The sequence below is a fragment of the Sapajus apella genome, unplaced genomic scaffold, assembly GCF_009761245.1.
Source record: "Sapajus apella isolate SASKATOON/1434 unplaced genomic scaffold, GSC_monkey_1.0 scaffold237, whole genome shotgun sequence".
Taxonomy (NCBI): Eukaryota; Metazoa; Chordata; class Mammalia; order Primates; family Cebidae; genus Sapajus; species Sapajus apella.
In genome coordinates, this window is record NW_022437177.1 from 137,742 (window position 1) to 158,522 (window position 20,781).

The window sequence follows — 20,781 nt, forward strand, 5'->3', positions numbered from 1 at the left end:
TCTCTGCAGCGTCCACCCCTCCTGCTCATCTCCGGTCCCTCTCCCCACCTTAGAATTCGAACGCCGACAAGCCCGCCCTCCAGATGCCTCTGCAGCCCGGGGAGGCGAAGAGACCAATGACCTACAGCAGAAGCTGGAGGAGGTGCGGCAACCCCCACCCCGAGTCCGGCCGGTTCCCTCCCTGGTGCCCCGGCCCCCACAGACATCACTTGTCAAGTTTGTGGGCAACATCTACACCCTCAAATGCAGGTAGGCTGCCCCTGAGGGAGGGAGGGAGACCACTAGAGTGGGCCTTGGTCACCCAGAGCCTTGGAACAGGACAGGGTCTGGTGGGAGCTGGGAGGTGTCGCCTCAGTGGCTGCCCTTGGGTGTGGTAGGGCCCAGGCTAACGGCTGACATCCTGAGCTTGGTAGCCCGGGAGACCTGGGTTCAAATCCCAACTCTGCCACTTACTAGCTTAGTGACCTCAGAGAAGGACTTACCTGCTCTTTACCTCAATTTCCCCACTCATAAAAGCAGGTGATAACAAACCTACCTTACAGATTTGTTACGAGGACTAAGTGAATTTAATATTTATAAAGCACTCAGAACTGCCTGGCACGTGGTAAGTAAGCACTTAACTAGTGTCTGGCTCAAGAAAAAAGTAGATCTTAGTTAATTCTTACCAGAGTCCACAAGTACAGTGGAGAGGAGGGAACTGGGACCCTGAGACTTGAGGTGACTTGCCTGAGGCCACACAGGCCAAGTCAGAAGTCAGAGTCAAACCCAAGTAGAGCCATGGAGCCTGGGCTCCAGGCGTCTGTGCTGTGAGGCCTCTTTAGGTGCCAGGAAGACAGGAGGAGGAGGGGGGCCTGGCTCGTTGGGTAAGACTTGCTTCTCTGTGCCCTCTACTGTCTCAGATTCTATGTATCTGTCAGATGGCAGGAGGACCTGGAAGCCGGGTAGCCCTTACCTGGCACCAGTGACTTCCTGAGCATAGAGGCAGGGGTCTCTATGAGACCCTGCCTGACCCTGTGGTGGTGAGTGGAGGTGGCTGTCCATGGGAAACACCTGATCTCTGGGTCCCTCTTCCCCCACCTCCTGGGCTTGCTCTGTCCACACCGAGTAGCAGCAGGTGTGCCAGGGACATGGGCAAGGCTATGCTTCCACCTCTCGTCACAGCACTGGCCACTCCCTCTCTCCTCCCTCACGCAGGTTCTGTGAAGTGGAATTCCAGGGGCCCCTCTCCATCCAGGAAGAGTGGGTGCGGCACTTACAGCGGCACATCCTGGAGATGAACTTCTCCAAAGCGGACCCCCCACCTGAGGAGTCCCAGGCCCCGCAGGCACAGACAGCGGCGGGAGAGGCTCCCTAACACAAAAGCATTCCAGATCCCCTCTTGTGCCACCTCTGTCTCCTCTTCTCTGTGCCCTCATCCCTCTTCCTCTTTCTTTCTGTTTCCAAAGGAGCAAGCCAAAACCTCAAAACGGCGCCCCTTGGGGGCCGGGCACACTACAGCCAGGGCGCCGGGAGCCAGCTAGCCGCCCTTCCCCCAGCCCAAGGACTCTGGGGCCACAGGGTGTCTTCCTTCAGCCCATGCCCACCTGGTCCAGCAGGGGCAGCAACCAGGTCTCTGGTGGCAGCCGATTTGGTCACAGGGGAAGACAGCACTCCTCCGTCTAGCAGCCAGGCAGGGCGATGTCTGCCATCCGTGGCCATTTGCAAAGACCCCAAAGACCCCTGTTCTGGGTCACTCTCGCCCCCATGAATATCCTCTCACACGCATGTACATGCGAACACACACATGCACCTCGTGAGACCTGGGATCTGCTCCGGACCCCCAGTTCCCGGGTCAAACGACCACATCATGCCACGGTGCTTGCTCAGGGGAAGCCATGCTCCCTCTGTGGGGCCTGCTGGGGCCTGGGAGCCCCTCACTGAGCCCACAATGCCACGGAAATCCTTGTGGGCTGCCCCCCAGAGGGGCCTTCCCAGCTGGGAAGAGCTCAGAGCTGACAGCTGCCTCCTGCCATGTCAAGGCCCCCCAAAGAGCCTCAGGGGCTCTGGGGCCCTGGAGGGTGGGGTGGGGGGGTGGGACTTTCCTCCCCCACTCCTGCCTCCTCCCCCTTTTCACTGTTGCTTTCTATGTATAGCTCCCTAGACCTTTCACTTTTTTAAAAACGCGTTTTGTGTAGAGAATAAGGAACGTGGATCTTTTTATTTTGCAATCCTGGGCCAGCTAGAAGCCGGGAGCTGATTGACCTTTTAACTTTTTTCAGTGGCCACATTTTGGTTATTGATGTACCTAGAAGTATGTAAATTAGATTAAATTTCTCTTCTGGAAACGCCCCGGGGCAGGCGGCCAGCGTGTGTTTTTCTGTCGAGTGGACAGGCTGGCATTGGCTGGCAGCCGGGACTGGGATCGGGGCCTCCTCTGTGCAGAGCCATGGAGGCCCTGGGTTTTCCCGTTGGCTGCCAAGCCGACCAGATGCAGCAGGGGATGAGCCCAAGTTCCTTTAATGCCATGGCTGGTGTGGGGGCTCTGGCTGGCTGGTCAAGTGGCTACAGTGAGCAGACAAACCAGGGTTCTGGGTAGCCCGTCTGGGAAGGGAGCCAGGATCAAGAAGCAGTTGAGGCTGAAGGAGCTTATCAAGGGCAGCAGCTACCAGTGAGGGTGTCAGGGACCCGCTGGGAGCATTTGGGGGGGCCAGCAGGGGTGTAGAGAGCTGGAACTCTCCTGCTTTCAAGATGTGACTTCTAGTTAAGACACGTGCACCCGACTCGAGAAATGCGGGGAAAGGAGGAGCTGCTGGCTCTTTGCGATGTTATTTATTTTCTCACTCTGCAAATGTTTATTGAACATTTCTGAGATTTTAAGAGATTTCGTTGGCTGCTCCTTCTTGTTTATTGCATGTGGTTTTTCAGCTCATCGTTTTCACTAAATGGCCAAGTGCAGGAAAGTAGGAATGACTTCATGGCATGTGAATAGCAGGGGCCACCTCTACCCCCAGCCCTGCTTTCCGGGCCCTCCCACCATACCCCTGCCTGGGAAGGAGGGTTAACAGGCTGCAATGACAAGCCCACAAAGGTGGTCTTAGTCTACACATATGCTCCTGTGGGGTCAGGATGCACATCTTACCTGGTGGCAGAAGGCCGCAACCACTTCTGTCCATTCTGTGCTGTGGGTGGGTGGGTGTATGCAAGACTTAGGGAGCAGGGAGAGCATCTTGTGAGCTGACTCAAAGGTGTGTCTTCCTCTTACAACTTTTCATTAGTTTTTATTTTTTGAGATAGGGTCTCATTCTGTTGCCCAAGCTGGAGTGCAGTGGTGGGACCTTGGCTCACTGCAGCCTCCGCCTCCTGGGTTCAAGGGATTCTCCTGCCTCAGCCATCCAGGTAGCTGGGATCACAGGCGTGCACCATCACGCCTGGCTGAGTTCTATAATTTTTGTAGAGATGCAGGTTTCGCCATATTTCCCAGGTTGGTCTTAAAACTCATGAGCCTTAAGCTTTCCACCACCTCAGCCCCCTAAAGTGCTTGGATTGACGTGTGAGCCACTATGCCTGGCCCATAAGTCAGTTTTTAAAATATAAAAGTGGTATAGGCTAGATGTAACAAAAAAACATTCAAATGATTCGAGAGCTTATAAAGTCACATGGCAAGTTCCTCTCCACCCATCATGCTGTGAAGTGAGGGTTGTGTGTCCTTGAAAGAGGCACCTCCAGCTCTTAGCACAGGGGGATGTTTTCCTAAAACTTTCTGAGCATTACTCTTCTCTGCTCAAGCCATTTTAATGCACCTCAGGCAGCAAAGTTTGAACCTTTTGAGCCGTGCTCTGTGAGGTTGTTTGATGTTAACGAAATCAAATCAGGGTGCAATGATGGCTGTGGCAAGTGCCATGAAGGAACGAACCTGTAGGACGCAGAAGTCATGTCCTGGGGCCCTGCCTTAGTTTGGAAGACAGGCAGGTATCCCTGAGGCTGACGGAGATGAACCCCAAAGTCAGAGTGCTTACCCATCAGAGCTCTGCTTCACGTGTGGAGTTGCTCAGAACACGTAAGTAGCTTTGTTCCACATAGCAGCAAGCTCTGCGTAAGCCTCATTTGGGTGGGGGGAGTTTTATTAAACCATTTTATCATGGAGAACTCCAGCTATACAAAAGTAGCACCAATAGTAAAATGAACCCTTAATCAATTACCAATCCATGACCAGTGTCTTAAGCTGTGAGAGATTAATCTCACAGCTCCATGCTTTCCCCTTTTCTCTCTGAATTGTGTGAAGCACATCCTGGCCATAAGATCGGTTAACTTCTTAGTATTTCAGTATGTTTCTCTGAACTTTTTAAGTGCCACCATTACACCTAAAGAAATCGACAATATCAAGAAGCAACAGCATACCTTGAAAAAAAAATTTAAAAACGAAGTGTAGAAGTAATTGAGCAACTTGATGAGTTTTCACAAACACACGTTTAGTACTCTCTTCGGTTTACCTCTGTCATCTCTAGAAATTATGAGATGTCCCTGGCAGGGGTTTCCACATGCCCAGGAAACAGGCTGAGAACACGACTGGTGCTCGGCTGCACTGTTGCAGGATCTCGAGTCCAGAGTGTTTTTTTAGAAGCAAAGTTCCCATTTTAACACGTAACTGTCAAGGACCTTGAGCAAATCATGAGTTCCAAGCTTCAGTTTTCTATTAGGTGGGGATTAAAAGCTTTTTGCACAATACAAACAGAATTATTACACATATAAGCGATTAATAACATTCAGTGCAATGGCACCGGAATTACTCCTTCACACACATTTTGTCATGTAACGTTGGAACCTGCGTTCAGCATCTTGTTTGGCGCTGAGTTTTAGGCTTCTCAGTCCAGCATGGCTTTGCTATGCTCGCTTTGGAACTGAAGGCCAGAGAAGTTGAGAGACTTAGCTAGGTTTATCCAGCTCCTCGGTGGTGGAGCTGGATCTCAGCCAAGCCCTGAGCCGTAGACCCGGCTCCCTCTGGCGGGTCTCCAGGGCACGGACGCTCCTCTAGCTCGCCGCGCTTGGGCCTTGGACCTTTCCGTAGCGCACAGTCCCGCCCCCTCGAACTCTACAGGACTCCGCCTCTCTGCCGGCTTGTATAGGCCAATCACTGAGGGCTTAGGATAACAGAAGGAGGGGGAACAAGGCGGGACTCTCATGAGATTGGCAGCAGCTTCCAGCCACTGATGTGAGGAAGCGCTGAGATAGACAGCGGTTTTGTCCAATAGACGTGAAGCCGAGGCCATCATGAGCCAATGCGGTCGGGAGGCGGGGCTTCGGGCGTGTGTGTGTGCGCGCGCGCGCGCGCGTGTGTGTTTGTGTGTGTGGAGGGGACCCTGGGGTTAGCAGCCGCTATCGCAGCGTTGGATGTGCAGAGCACCAGCGGTCGGCGTCCACGGATGTTGTGTTGGCCGCCGCCATGAGCTACACAGGTGAGCCTTGGAGGGTGGGGTCGGGCTCTGCGTGGGGGACGGGACAAGGACAGACGGATGCCACACCAGGCTCGCCCGCACCTACCCTAGGGCCCCGTCACTGCCCTCCCTGCGGTCACAAAATGGCGCCGCTGGCCCGTCGCCTCAGGGTCGCTCCCCTCACGCCTCGTTGCCTCAGCTCTCTGTGCCTGCAGTCGGCGTCCCAGCTCCCGGCCGCCTGAGGTCTTGGCTTCTGTCGCCTTTGTCCGTGGGTCCCGGGCCTCAGCGCACGAGATGTCCGCCTCCACCACCTCCGTCCCTGGCTTGAGCTCCTCGGATCTCGACGCCTTAGGTCTCCCTTTCTCAGGCGTTAGTCCTTGCGAGGAGTCAGTAGGCTCGACTACCGTCGCCATTGTCGCGTCCTCCCCCGCGCAGTTTCTCTGCAAAAACGCCGCAGCTCTGCACCTCCACCCCGATCCCACCCACCACCCCCTTTTGTCTATTTCATAACTGGGAGAGGCGCCAGGTCCTAGGGGGATAATTAAACATTTGAAGGGTTTGGGCTGAGCGGGGATCCTTGAGCCCTTAGGGGCTTAACTGCAAGGAATGACAATTTTCCACGTTAATTCCCTCTACATCTGTCAAATGAACCGTGTCCGGTGCAGACTGGGCACTGGGAATACTGACAAGAATTCCTCTGGCAGCTTAGAGGCAAGGACGGATCTTAATAGGCAAATAAGCAAGTGTTGAAGATACATTTTAGGGTGGTCAGCATCCTGCGGGGGTCGCTCCACTACATGGAGTCGTTGGGGCCCTCGGTAAAGAGGTGACATTTGAGCAGAGACCTAAATGGACTGAGGGAATAAAGACACCTGGCCCAGGGAGCTTTTGCTGTAAAAGCCTTATGGGCAGGAACTGCCTGGCTTGTTAGAAGATCAGCCAGGGAAGCCAGTGGGATTTGAAAGGGAGAGTGGGTGATAAGATCGGAGAGCCCCTCTCCCCGCTCCCGCTGCGATATGCTTGGGCGACTGTAAATCATCACTGGGTGAATTGCCAAGGTCTCCTGGGTTTGCCTTGGCAGTGACTGATAAGGCTTCTCAGCCAGGAGACTTAGACAAGGCCTCCCCATTTGCTGAGGGTATTACAGGCTTGAGCATGTGTGGTTGCCAGGTATCCTGTATTCTACTTGGAATGTTGAGAACTGAGAATGGAATGTGAGTCTCTGGAACTTCTTTGTAGGCGGCTTTATGTTGGCATAGGCAAGAAAGTAGTGCCAGTCCCTTCTACCCTGGCTCCCAGGTCAGAGCTTGCCAAGAACTCCAGTTTTTCTAGCAACCATTCCCCAGCCCATTGGGTTCTCATCCAAGGGTGATTCTGCCCCCAGAGGACATCTAGCAATGTCTGGAGACATTTTTGGTTGTCACATATGGGCATGGGAATGCTGCTGGCATCTTGTGGATAAAGGCCTGGGATGCTGCTATGCCACAGTATACACAGTGACACCCACCGCAAAGAAGTATCTGGCCTCAAACATCAGTAGTGCTCAGGTTGGGCAGCTCTGCCTGAGTCTTTCTGTAGCTTTTCTAGTTCAGGAGGAAAGACTGTAGGGTTGTTACTGACATCTCTGAGATTGGGGTATAATTCTCACCAAATCTTACCAAGAACTGGAAGACAGTTTCATGGTTTTTAAAAACAGGACTGCTGCTGGGCATGGTGGCTCACGCCTGTAATCCCAGCGCTTTGGGAGGCAGAGGCAGGCGGATCACGAGGTCAGGAGTTTGAGACCAGCCGGAACAACATGGTGAAACCCAGTCTCTACTAAAAATAAAAAATTAACCGGACATGGTGGCACATGCCTGTAATCCTAGCTGAGGATTACAGGAGGCAGGAGAATCTCTTGAACCCAGGAGACAGAGGTTGCAGTGAGTCGAGATCACACCAGTGCACTCCAATCTGAGCCACGGAGTGAGATCCATCTCAAAAACAAACAAACAAACAAACAAACAAACAAAACAAAACAGGAACCAGAAGATGAATGAGTAATAGATGAGGAAACTGAGTTAGAGGGGTCACTAATGACCAAACCTGAATTTCAGCTCTAGATCTTGTCTGCCTGTACAGGTAGTTCCGGGTTTGGGTGAGCACTGAGGTAGCCAAGCTAATAAAGTAATTAGTTTTTCCTTGATTTTGATACACTGAAAACCACAGTCATTTATAATGTGAGTCTTTCCCTTTTAAGAAGTAGGGCACTAAAGTCAAAGGCATTTTAAGTCACATTTCAGACAGCTACCGGCTTTAGGGGTAAGTCTTAGAGGCCTTGAAGCAAATGTTACCATTATTAAACATAAAACGTGATTGATAAATCTTTTTATTAACTTACCGTGTTTTTGAACCCAGTTTCTTTATCTATACATGGGAAAGGAAGCTGCATCTCTAGCACTGAGAGGGGAAGAGGAGAGCAGTGGAAAACAGGACAGAAATATCCAGAATCAGGCCCTCAAACAAAGATCTGAAAGGCTACCATACTTGTCATAGAAACATTTGTTATCTCACACTGCTTTTTTTTTTTTTTTCTACTTTACTATCTTAAATTTGGTTGTACACACCGCTTCTTTATGTTTGGAATGGACAGATGATTTTGCTGGGTGGTTCTAGCTTGAAATATCATGAGGTTATATTTAGGATCTCTGCCTGGACTATAGTCATCTGAAAGCTTGACTGAGGCTGGAGGTCTTAAACTCCCATGCCTGGCAGACTGATGCTGGTTGTTAGTTCTTTGCCCCATGGATCTCCCTAGGGCTGGCTGCTGGAGGCTCCTCACAACATGGTGGCTGGTTTTCCCCAGACTGAATGGCCCCAGAAAAAGCAAGGCAGAAATCCCAGAAGTCACACTTAGTCATTTTCATAAACCTTATTGGTTGCACTGGCTACCTCTATCAGTTGGGAAGGGACTACATAAAGTCAACAGACAAGAATTATTGGAGACCATCTTGGAGGATGGTTGTCACCCTACTCTTGGCTCCAACAGTAGAGGTTGGAGGCAACCTAACCTAATTCCAGTTATCCTTTAATTTTTGTCACTCTGTTATTCCTTCAAATAAGACTTTTTTTTTTTTTTTTTTTTTTAAGATCAGGCATGGTGGCTCACACTCACACCTGTAATCTCAACACTTTGGGAGGCCAAGGCAGGAAGATTGCTTGGGGCCAGGAGTTTAAAGATGAGCCTGGGCAACACAGCAAGACCCTTGCTCTATTAAAATTAAAAAATTAGCTATGGAAGTTGGAGGCTGCAGTGAGCCATGATTGTGCTGCTGTGCTCCTGCCTGGATGACAGAGCAAGAGTTGGGGAGGTTTGCTGGAGCCCAGGAGTTCAACGTTGCAGTGAGCTATGATCATGCCACTCCACTTCATGCCCACTTCAGCCTGGGCATCAGAGCAAGATCCTGTCTCAAAAAACTATATACTCTTTATTTATTTTTTTTTATTGAGACAAGTCTTGCTGTGTATCCCAGGCTGGAGCGCAATGGTGCAACCTCTGCCTCCTAGATTCAAGTGATTCTCCTGCCTTAGTCTCTTTAGTAGCTGGGATTACGTGCCTGGCCATTTTTTTTTGTGTTTTTAGTAGAAATGGGGTTTCACCATGTTGGCCAGGCTGATCTCAAACTCCTGACCTCTTGATGAGCCTGCCTCGGCCTCTCAAGGTGCTGGGATTACAGGTCTGAGCCACTGTGCCCGGCCGTATATCCCTATACTTTTTATTTTGTTTGAGACAAAGTCTTGCTCACCAGGCTGAAGTGCAGTGGCATGATCTCAGCTCGCTGCAACCTCTACCTCCTGGGTTAAAGCAATTTCCCTTCCTCAGCCTCCCGAGTAGCCCGGACTACAGGTGCACGCCACCATGCCTGGCTAGTTTTTTTGTGTGTTTTAGTAGAGACAGAGTTTCACCATGTTGGTCAGGATGGTCTCGATCTCCTGACCTTATCATTCACCTGCCCCGACCTCCCAAAGTGCTGGGATTACAGGTGTGAGCCACCACGCCTGGCTTATACTCTTTTTTTAAAAAGGAAAAAGAAGGAAAAGAATAAAACTGATAAGCTTTTTTTGTTTTGTTTTATTAAGACAAGGTCTCACTATGTTGCCCAGGCTGGAGTACAGTGGTGCAGTCATAGCTCACTGCAGCCTCTACCTCCTGTGCTCAAGTGATCCTCCCACCTCATCTCAGCCTCCCAAGTAGCTGTGACTACAGGTGCAGGCCACCATGCCTGTCACAAGAGAGACTGGCTAAAAGCAAGGAGAGCTGCTGCAGAACTAGAAATTTATGGTCTCAAAGTGGGAGGATTGCTTAAGCTCAGGAATTCAAGACCAGCATGGATAACATAGTGAGACCCTGTCTCTCCAAACAAACAAACAAAAAAAAAATTAGCCGGGCCTGGTGGTATGTGGCTATAGTCCCAGCTACTCAGGAGACTGAAGGAGGAGGATCGCTTGAGCCTGGGAGGCTGAGGCCACAGTGAGCAGTGATTGTGCCGCTGACCTGCAGCCTGGGCAAGACCACTCCCCCACCCATCTCCAATAAACATAGAAAGAAAGAAATCCATGATCTGACAGCTTTATAGGGCCATATAGGGCATATTTTATTTTTTCATCCAGACAGAGCTAGTCCGGCTGATAAATTGTACCAAGAGAACACTTTACAAGCCAGATAAGAATTTATTCATAATAGGAGCCACAATTAGCTGAAGAAGAGCCTGCTCTGCCATCTTTGCAGACAGTATTACGGAACAGAATGTTAAGATTGCCATTGATCTCAGAGGGTTTGATGGATCATCTTTCTTTCCTAGGGAAGAACCAGGGCGGCTCTCACCTGATGTTTTGCTCAGCAGCTTGCTGGCTGTATTCATGTGAGGATGCGGTAGGCTGTCTGTCATTTGCAGTTGCAGTACTCATAGACCACATTATCTAAAGTCTGAGGCCATTTTACGGGCCTTTTGAATGGATTCCTACCCTCTTTACTTAGGGAAGGTAGAAGACTCGATCTGTGTACCTTCGGTTTTAGCCTTCCTCAGGGCCCAGTCCCTCCACTGGAAAGTGAAGATGAAGTTGGGTTCACAGCTGGAAACCTTGGAGCTAGATGTATTTTGGAATTTTAGCTTTTTAAGAGAAGTCACGTGGGATCTGGGGAAGTACCTTGTATTTAAATACACTAATTCTGCACTAAGTAGGACAAAGAAAGATTGTAAATGTCCTCACAGGTGAAAACGGCTCCAGCATGAGTTTTGGCACTACATTGGTGGAGAACACTTGGTCTTCAGACCCTTTTGGACCTGGGGGAATTGCAGAGAAAGGGATCTTGCCCACCTGCCCTATTGCCTGTAGTGAGGATGAAATGCGATCATTGCAGATAAAGGTTCTTAGCACCCTGCAGGGAAAGCACTTGTTCAGTGTTAGCTGCTGCTGCTGTGGTCTTAAGACAGAGAATGTCAACAAATAAGAGAATGCCTACAAGCTATTAAAGGCATAGGCTTTAATTTTCAGGTCATGAATTGACTCTGATGGGAAAGGCAAATATTTCCTCTTATGGTATCTGTCATAATTTCAGTGTTGAGAGAAAATTATTCAAAAGTATGTATTTCTAGCTGTTGGGGTTTTTTCTTAATGTAGTTTTAAAGCCAGCTTCAGGATTAGGATTAATCATAGCTGTAGGAGCAGTGGTTTCTGATAAAGTTTCAAGTTTTATTTACTTGGCACTAACTTGTTTTATTTCATTTATTTATTTATTTAGAGATGGAGTCCTTCTCTGTTACCCAGGCTTGAGTGCAGTGGCACGATCTCTGCTCACTACAATCTCTGCCTCCTGGGTTCAAGCAGTTCTTGTGCCTCACCCTCCCAAGAACTTGGCGATTCCCAAGAATTGCCACCATGCCCAGCCAGTTTTTGTATTTTTACTAGAGATGGGGTTTCGCCACGTTGGCCAGGCTGGTCTCGAATTCCTGGCCTCAAGCAATCCACCCCTCTTGGCCTCCCAAAGTACTGTGAGTACAGGCGTGAGGCACCACATCCAGCCCTAATTCATTTTATGTTGAGAAATAGTTTGAGAGTTGAGAAGATAGGAAATTTTATGTATACATAATAATACTTATGCCCATATGAACGTGCCAACCCCAAATAATTACTTTTAAGAAGTAATTGTTTTTTGGTTTTTTTTTTGAGAGAGGGTCTTACTCTGTCACCCAGGCTGGAATGCAGTGGTGCAATCATAGGTCACTGTAGCCTCAACCTTCTGTGCTCAAGTGATACTCCCATCTCAACCTCCCAAGTAGCTACGACTACAGGCGTATGCTGCCACAACTGGCATTTTTTTTTTTTTTTTTTTTGTAGAGACAAGGTTACCCAGGCTGCTCACCTTATCCTCCCAAAGGGCTGGGCTAACAGGCATGAGCCACCGTGCTGGGCCCAGAAATAATTGTTATACACACTTTTTAATGGGAAAACGAAAATATAAAGTAGTCTGTATGTCAGATTTAGGGCAGGGAGAGAGGGTATTATTTGCTTTAACATGGTTTTAAAACTAACTTCCATCCTTGTTTGAATTCCAAGTGGCTCACCTTTCAGGGATTTGAATATTTTCCTCATTTAACAGAATGATAACTTGGGTACTCATTTATCAAAATAGGCTGCTGACTTAAATGTTTAAAAATTTTTATTTGGGGCCAGGCTCTGTGGCTCACGCCTGTAATCCTAGCACTCTGGGAGGCTCAGGAGGGTGGATTGCTTGAGCCTCAGAATTCAAGACCAGTCTCGGCAACATGATGAAACCCCATGTCTACAAACATTAGCTGGGCATGATGGCATGAACCAGTAGTCTCAGGTTGGGAGGCTGAGGCAGGAGGATTGTTTGAGCCTGGAAGGTCAAGGCTGCATTGAGCCACGATTGTGCCATTGCATTTCAGCCCGAGTGACAGAGCAATACCCTGTCTCTGAAAAGTAAAATAATTTTTTATATAGTCCTTCTGGTATAGCAAGTTAAACATAGCCTGCCTTTCCATTGGTTCATCTTTTCTGAAGGTCTAATTAAAGGGTGGAGTCTACAGGTTTTGGTGGCTTCTCATTGAGAGAAGGGCCTACTAGCAAGTCTATACCAAAGGGTATAGGTGGTGTTAGGTCATTTCCTTGTGACTTGCATGGGGAAATTAACCCCACTGTCTTTATACTTAGGCTTTGTCCAGGGATCCGAAACCACTTTGCAGTCCACATACTCGGACACCAGCGCTCAGCCCACCTGTGATTATGGTAAGTGTGTGCTTCTGGTGGGAACTGAAGTTTTCTGCAGAACAGTTCCTTGTCTTCTTAGTTGCCTTTGATGTCACCCTGTCATGCTTTTTTAAACCTAAACTTGTGTGAAATGGTGTGGCCATTTGAATAGCTAGTGCTTCCCTTTGGGGCAATTTTGGGAAACATAGCTGTGTTCCTGAGCAAGTTAGCCCTTTGATAAACGGCCTGGCTTCCAATCCCCATGAGGGAGGGACTGGGAGTCAGAGTGGCCAATTAAAGTCCAAAGGAGGCCAGGCCCATGGCTCACACCTGTAATCCTGGCACTTTGGAAGGCTGAGGTGGGTGGATCACGAGGTCTGGAGATCGAGACTATCCTGGCCAACATGGCAAAAAACCCATCTCTACTAAAATACAAAAAATTTAGCCGGGTGTGGTGGCACATGCCTGTAGTCCCAGCTACTTGGGAGGCTGAGGCAGAAGAATCGCATGAACCCGGGAGGCAGAGGTTGCAGTGAGCCGAGATTGCCCCACTGCATTCCAGCCTGGCAACAGAGCAAGACTCTTGTCTCAAAAAACAAAGTCCAAAGGATTGGTCCAGGAGAAAGTAAGCGATTAACTTAGTCCCAGCTTAGTGTGCGTTTCCTTGTTGTGGGAGAAAGAAGAGTGTGTGAATCTAGCAGCTTTCGGAGGCTTAGCCAGGCCACCTCAAGCCAGCAGGCTTCACATACACACAGTTGAGTGAAGATCTCTGATTGAGTTTTCAAGTGTGGACAGAAATACTTAATTCCCTAATTCAGAAGTAGCCACCAACAGGATTCACAGATGCTGTTTTGTGTGCTGTGGCAGCCTAGAACTGCTGATAAAGCTGGTCTTTGCTTGTCTGTGACTCTAGGGGTATCTGCTGAGAAGGAACTCTCTTTGGAATTAATAGGGATAATGTTCTAGTTACTGAGATGGGTAATTTCATTTACTACCAAGGTCTGGGGAAAGACTGATCCCTGCACAGCTAGCATGCCCTCAGGGGTCACTACACAAAGGGACTTAAGTAAGCTCCCCAAGTATCAGCTGCTAGTCCCAGGAACAGGGAAGACTTAAAATGTTTTGAAATTGGATGAGAAGGTATCAGGTATTTCATAAATGAGGAAAAACTTGGTTTGCTTGGCTTCCCTGCCCTGCCCTCCCTGCCTCTTCATTTTCATCAAATGTAGTCCCTAACTGCACATCTCTTTGAATTCTTTTTTCCCTCTGGGTTACATATTCTGGGTACAGGCCATTTCTCGGATGTGCCATTTGCAAATATTTTCTCCCGGACTATGGCTTGTCTATTTACTTTCTGTCAGTGTCTTTGAAAGAACACAAGTTGTTAATTTTGAAGCCCAATTCAATCTTTTCTTTAATAGATCATGATTTTTGGTTTTATATCTAAGAAATGTATAAGATTTTCTTTTTAATTTTCTTTTAGGTGTTTTCGTTGTGGGTTTTATGTTTAGTCTGTGATCCATATTGAGTTAATTTTTTTAAAAGGTGTGCAGTATAGGTTAAGGTTTCTTCTTCTGTTACATATAGATATGCAATTGTTTCAGCACCATTTGTTGAAAAAAACATTTTTTTCTTCATTGGATTGCCTTCCTACCTTTACTGAAAACCTATTGACCACATATTGTGGGTCTGTTTCCGGACTCTTGGACTCTCATTCTGTTCCATTGGTCTAGACATCTAAACTTTCTTCAGAAACAGTCTTTTTGTATTTTTAGTAGAGACTGGGTTCACCATGTTGGCCAGACTGGTCTCAAAACTCCTGACCTCACGTGATCCGCCTGCCTTGGCCTCCCAAAGTCCTGGGATTACAGGCATGAGCCACCATACCCGGCCCAGAAATACAGTCTTGATTACTGAATAGTAGTAATCTTGAAATGTGAGTCCTCCAGGTTTGTTCTTTTTTCCAATATTGTTAGTTTCTTTGCTTTTACATATAAATTTTAGAATCTGTTTATCAAGTTTTAAAAAAATTTCTCCTGAGATTTTGAGTGAGAGAGCCTTGAGTCTATAGATCTATCAAATCTATAGAATCTATAGAACAGTTTGAGATTAGTTTGAGAAAATTGAATCTTAACAACATCAAGTCTTCTGATTCATGAACACAGTATGCCGCTTCACTGATGTGGGCCTTTGACTTATTAGTGTTTTGTAGTTTTCAACACATATCCTACACATGTTTTGTTAGATTTACACTTAAGTTTTTAATGCTTTTAGTACTATAGTACTTTTAAAAATTTCCAATTCATTGCTGATATTTAGAAATTTGATCACTATTTGATTTGTAGGTTTACCTTGTAATATTTGAAATTTGATATATAGACTGACCTTGTAATAAACCTTGCTAAGCTCACTTATTCTAGTAGCTGTTTTGTAGATTTGTTTTTGATTTTTTTACATACACAATTGTTGTGAAAGAATAGAAATGGATTTATATTTCCTTCTGGCTTGAATTGCCAAAACAATATAACATTTAATAACATTTTGAAAAACAGTCAACCAAGACCCTGCCATGTTAATATTTAATTTTTATCAGCTTACTAATTACATGTAGTTTAATAATTTATAGGTGGATAGAATTGTGAGTCCTGCTTTATTTTGTTGGTTTTTTTTAAACATATGGTCTCACTCAGTTGCCTGCTGGAGCACAGTGGCGCGATTTCAGCTCACTGCAACCTCCACCTCCCAGGCACAGGCGGCCCTCCCACCTCAGCCTCCTGAGTAATTGGGACTATAGGCATGCCCTACCACACCCAGCTAATTTTTGTATTTTTTGTAGAGATAGGGTTTCACAGTGTTCCCCCAGCTGGTCTCAACCTCCTGGGCTCAAGTGATCTGCCTTGCGTGCTCCACCTCCCAAAGTGGTAGCATTATAGATGTGAGCCACTGCACCCAGCTGGTCCTCCTTTACTTTATGTTAGAAGCATTTCCTTGTACTATATAAGGCATAGTAAATTCTTTTTTTATGCTTACCTGATATGTCACTGAGTAGGTAGGCTATAATCTGATCAACTATTACCTTAAAGTTGAATATTGAATGGTTTTCTATTTTCGGTCCATAAATATCACTTACTGTGACCAGTGTTCTTTTTTCTTTTAAAAATTATGTCCTTGGCCAGGTGCGGTGGCTCACGCCTATAATCCCAACACTCTGAGAGCCTGAGATGGGAGGATCGCTTGAGCCCCCAGGAGTTTGAGACCAGCCTGGGCAACACAGTACAACCCTATCTCTACAAAAAATAGAAAAAATTAGCCAGGGATGGTAATGCTGCCAGAACAAAGTGGCTGTAGTCCCAGCCACTCCAGAGGCTGAGGCAGAAAGGTCACTTGAACCCGGGAAGTCAAGGCTGCAGTGAGCTGTGATCACACCACAACACTCCAGCATGGGAGACAGAGTACCTTGTCTCAAAATATATGTATATATATATCTTTAAGGATATGTGTATATATAGATATATCGTTAAAATTTTCTTTGTTAATCATGATCTCATCTCTTCTGGGGATGGAAATGAATTGAGGTGTTCTTTCAGAAAGAGCAGGTCTTGGGGAGTCCCTAAACACCAGTCTAGATGAAGGCTTCCTTCTGAAGGGATCCAGCTGGGGTGTCCCATCGAGGAGTCTGGGTTGCTCCAGGCATAGCAAGTGGCACATAGTGAGTGTTTTCCTGTAGGGACTCCTGAGGGTTGGCCATCGTGGGAGGCCCTGCCTGTCTTTAAAACTTAAAGTGTTATTCACAGAGTTGATGCCTGCCTCCTTTCCTTGTGCCTCCTCACTCTGTTCTGGCAGATCCTCAGCAGGTGAAGCCCGTGGTGACCATGTAGTAGCCTCACAAACAGCCCTGATGGATCTGCCTTTGCCTCTGTATGCTGTTTTCTTTAGAATAGCTAGTTGCCCACCGTCCCTGGTACAAACAGTCATGTGGCCAGGTGTACAGTAGCTGCCTGGGCTACCTGTATGTTGTTCTTTCTTTTTTTTTTTTTTTTTAATGGAGTCTTACTCTGTCGCCCAGGCTGGAATGCAGTGGCTTGAACTGAGTTCACTGCAATCTCCGCCCTCCGGGTTCAAGCAATCCTCCTGCCTCAGCCTCCCAAGTAGCTGGGACTACAAGCATGCGCCTTCACGCCAGCTAAATTTTTTTGTATTTTTAGTAGAAACGGGGTTTCACCATGTTGGCCAGGATGATCTCGATCTCCTGACCTCGTGATCCACCCGCCTCTGCCTTCCAAAGTGCTGGGATTACAGGTGTGAGCCACTGTGCCTGGCCAAGGGTTCAAGCAATTCCTGTGCCTCAGCCTCCTGAATAGCTGAGACTACAGGTGTGCACCACCACACCCAGCTAACTTTTGTGTTTTTGGTAGAAATGGGGTTTCACCATATCAGCCAGGCTGGTTTCATAATCCTGATCTCAGGTGATCCGCCCACCTTGGACTCCCAAAGTGCTAGGATTACAGGCGTGGGCCACTGTGCCCAGTCTTATGCATTGCTCTTTATGTGGCTCTGCCAGCCTCTCTTGCCTGTCAGAATGTCTCCTTAGCCACTCTTTCCTCAGCCACCACTCCTGGCTGGCCCATGCTGCTCTCTGGCTATTAGTGTCTCCCTTACCAACAAGCAGATCTCCGTGCCTGAGCAGTACCTAGGACTGCAAGCCTCTGTTCCTGTGCTCAGGAGATGCATCAACAATTAGATGAGAAGCCTCTGTTTTGGTTTCTCCAGCCCAAGAGTTTTTGTTTTGTGAGCTCTCCTGTTAAACATAGTGGTCATCAGCAGTTCCTCAGCTTCTCTCCAACTTCTTCCCATTCTGTTTGTGCACTGGGTCATGAAGGAACCCGAGTGCAAGACAACAGCCTGCTTGTTCCCTCTTTCTCTTCTTTTCAGTTGACTTACACACGTCCTGCTCTGGCCTGGCTTCTGGCATTCATTGTCCTGCTGTCTGTCTCACTGAGCTTTGGTCCCCTGCCCTGGGGATAAGCATGTCCTCTGTCTGCAGGGCAGAGATGACATGGAATTGGAAGCAACTATTGGGTCTCACTAGAGACCCAGGGAAATGGGTCACCTGCTCTGTGCCCTCCTTTGGGGAACTGTGTGTTTGACTCAGAGTTCCCAGGGGACTTTACACTGTGTCAGTTCTCAGTGGCTTTATGTTCCTGAAGGAATGAAGTTTTATTGTGTGTTGTGATTGAATCCAGAGCATATTAAGTTTATAATCCAGATCATTCTCTCCACAGCTTTTCTAAGGCAAGGGATTGCCTCTTGGGCTTCTCCCACTGATGTGTTCCAGCACAGCAGAGTTTACAATTCAAGGGCTTGTTGGCCCTCCCTTTTAAGGCAGAGTCTTGGGGGACTGGGATTTGGGTTTTCTGCTGTAAACTGATTAGCGCTTAGCCTGGGTCATGGAGGTCATCTTCTATTTCTGGCTCTTTAATCGAGGAATATAGCAGCCAAGTTCCTTAGTTGAGACTGTTGGGAACAGGAGGCTCCTTAAATAACAGATGCTCAGAGCCACAGGCAGCCAGGCACTAGGGCAGCAAGTAGTCTGGGTCATTTGCACAGTGCTCACCAGCTCAAGGCTTCTCAGTTAGGGGAGGTGCAGCCTGCTCTGACCAGTCACATCCTGGGAATAATTGTCTTTGTGCCTGAATTAAGCTCTTGTATTGTAAGCAAGTATAGACGTAATTGCCCTTTTACTTTTTGTAGGATATGGAACTTGGAACTCTGGGACAAACAGAGGCAAGTATCATTCCTTTGATCACTGTCTATCCTTTGGGGTTGTTCTGGCTGTTTCTCTGCTGCTGCCCTACTTGGCCGAGGTTGGGAGTGGGGAGGGGGCGTGTTTCTGGGGTTACCTGCTCCTTAACAGGAAGCCCTAATCAGAATGGCAAGGGCCAGAGCTGGGCGCAATGGCTCACGCCTGTAATCCTAGCACTTTGGGAGGCTGAGGTGGGTGGATCACCTAGGTCAGGAGTTCAAAACCAGCCAGGCCATCATGGTGAAACCCCATCTTTAAAAAAAAAAAAAGAATGGCAAGGGCCCATCCAGCCTCAGTGGCTAGGGTCTCCTGTCTCTGTGATAGAAGGTGCCCTTGTACCTGTGTTTGTCTCTGTCTGCCTCCCCTCTGCCTGCCCCCAGCATCTGTCCGTCTTTGTCTCCCTCACTGCAGGCTACGAGGGCTATGGCTATGGCTATGGCTATGGCCAGGATAACACCACCAACTATGGGTATGGTATGGCCACTTCACACTCTTGGGAAATGCCTAGCTCTGACACAAATGCAAGCACTAGTGCCTCGGGTAGCGCCAGTGCTGATTCCGTTTTATCCAGAATTAATCAGCGCTTAGATATGGTGCCGCATTTGGAGACAGACATGATGCAAGGAGGCGTGTACAGCTCAGGTGGAGAAAGGTGAGTGGAACCCCTGCCTAGGGGCTGAGGCTTTGCAGGGGTGGCTCCTGTCTGCTGCCTGCTGCCTTTTCCTTTCTCAGTGTGCCTCTGTGTCTGCTTCCTCCCCCTACTTGGTGCTGCTGTGGCTCCCAGCAGGGTCTGTTGCACTTCCCGTCTCTGACTTGTGTCTCCTCTCACCCATCCTTAACCCCTGCCACACTGCCTGGTGGTCAGCCTTTCCCCAGCTTGGAGTGGGAGGAACAAGCCCAGATCGGGCTGACTTCACTGTGCCCTCAAAAACAAAGTGTTCAGACTCCCCTCCCTCCAAGGACAGCCATTTGGAATTCTCTCAAGACTTTGCCTCCTGTGCAGTGTCAGGGCAGAACAGATGGAGTTTGGTGTGAAGGGTGGGACCAACCTTTGGGGCTGATCACTGCAAGCTGGGCCACCCCCACGTGAGGGCTGGGGCTGGTGTGGGCAATTCCTGGTTTCTCTCCTGCGCTTTACAAATGTGTGCCTGATGGAAGCACCCCTGTGAGGAACTGCTGCTGTCCTCATTTTGCAGGTGGGGAAACAGAAGTGCAGGCAGGTCATACCCCAAAGGCATGCAGCAAGTACATGGTGGGGCTGGGCCTCACGCACCAGATCTGCCCTAATCCAAAGCATCATGCTGTGGGCATTTGTCATTAACTGAACTGGACTTGGCCCAGGAGTGCTTGTGCCCAGTGTGAGGCTTCGGTGAGGAGGGCGGGTATATCTGTAGCAGGGGATAGAGTGAAGCTTCAACTAACAGATGAGTGAAAGCTGAGAGTCGGGAGTCACCTGACCAGGCACTGGTGGGGCCAAATGAGGCCCCAGGGCTGTAGTGTCAGGGCATGGGACAGGCACAAGGGGACTTGATGCCATGGGCTCTGTAACTCCTGGCCCAACAGCTGCAGCACTTGGAGCTTGGTGTATGGGGCTTGGGCTTGTGTTGCTGCTATGCACCTTCTTGCCACAGCCTGGAGCCGGGGATCGGGGTAAGCAGAGTGGTGGCAGCACCAACTGCTGCTCTTACAGCTGCTGGTGGCTCCTGGTGGCCTGGGTTTAGGAAAGAGAGTGTAAGGGGAGCCCTTGTGCTTGTGAGGTGTGTGCATTCCAGGCCTGTGGGGGTGTAGGCTGTGGGCTGCAGTCATGGTTGAAAGCTCTCTAAGTGCCCTCTGTTTCCTGGGAGGAGGTCTGGCCTGCCTTCCCAGTTGCAATATAGGGTATATAGCGTTTGGTGTCTAGCTCTGGGCTCCAGGCTTGATGTAATACAGCTCTTTTTCTTGTTCCTGGGCAAGATCTTAGTGTCCTTCCTGGGAAATACTCACCCTTTTGTCTTAGTTATTTTGGTAATGAGGAACTTTGCAGGGTTTGAAGGTTCCCCAGTCATGAGGGACAAGAACACAGTGTTTCCCATGGGCATCATCAGCCTCGTTGCTGCACATTCATTGTGCTAGAGCTGCCTGTGTCCTGAAGGGTGCTAAGGTGCTCCGCCCTGCCCCACTGGGAGCAGCCTCCAGCACTGCGGCTCCCACAGATGGTGCACATGTTCCCAAGGGCTGTGGAGCAGCTCTGCCCCTTGTTGAGACTCACGGACTAGAGCCTCCACCCCAGTTTTCAGTCCTTCTTAGGGTCCCCAAGCCAGTGTGTGGCTACATTCA

The 20,781-nt window shown here is 48.6% G+C and overlaps 2 protein-coding genes across 11 annotated transcripts in view; both read left to right on the top strand.

Moving 5' to 3' along the window:
* The window catches only part of WIZ (WIZ zinc finger), a 28,548-nt gene extending 25,673 nt beyond the window's left edge, over nt 1-2,875 (top strand). For all 7 annotated transcript variants that reach the window (XM_032271542.1, XM_032271536.1, XM_032271540.1 and 4 more), the window contains 2 exons: nt 54-249; nt 1,195-2,875. In XM_032271542.1, coding sequence (XP_032127433.1) covers nt 54-249; nt 1,195-1,354 — 356 coding nt within the window. In that variant the 3' untranslated portion in view covers nt 1,355-2,875. The remainder of the gene's footprint in view (nt 1-53; nt 250-1,194) is intronic.
* A 2,407-nt stretch (nt 2,876-5,282) lies between these two features.
* AKAP8L (A-kinase anchoring protein 8 like) overlaps nt 5,283-20,781 on the top strand; it is a 32,132-nt gene continuing 16,633 nt past the window's right edge. For 3 of the 4 annotated variants that reach the window (XM_032271555.1, XM_032271557.1, XM_032271558.1), the window contains exons 1-4: nt 5,283-5,432; nt 12,627-12,701; nt 18,414-18,446; nt 18,877-19,117. In XM_032271555.1, coding sequence (XP_032127446.1) covers nt 5,420-5,432; nt 12,627-12,701; nt 18,414-18,446; nt 18,877-19,117 — 362 coding nt within the window. In that variant the 5' untranslated portion in view covers nt 5,283-5,419. The remainder of the gene's footprint in view (nt 5,433-12,626; nt 12,702-18,413; nt 18,447-18,876; nt 19,118-20,781) is intronic. The other variant, XM_032271556.1, reaches the window with a different exon arrangement.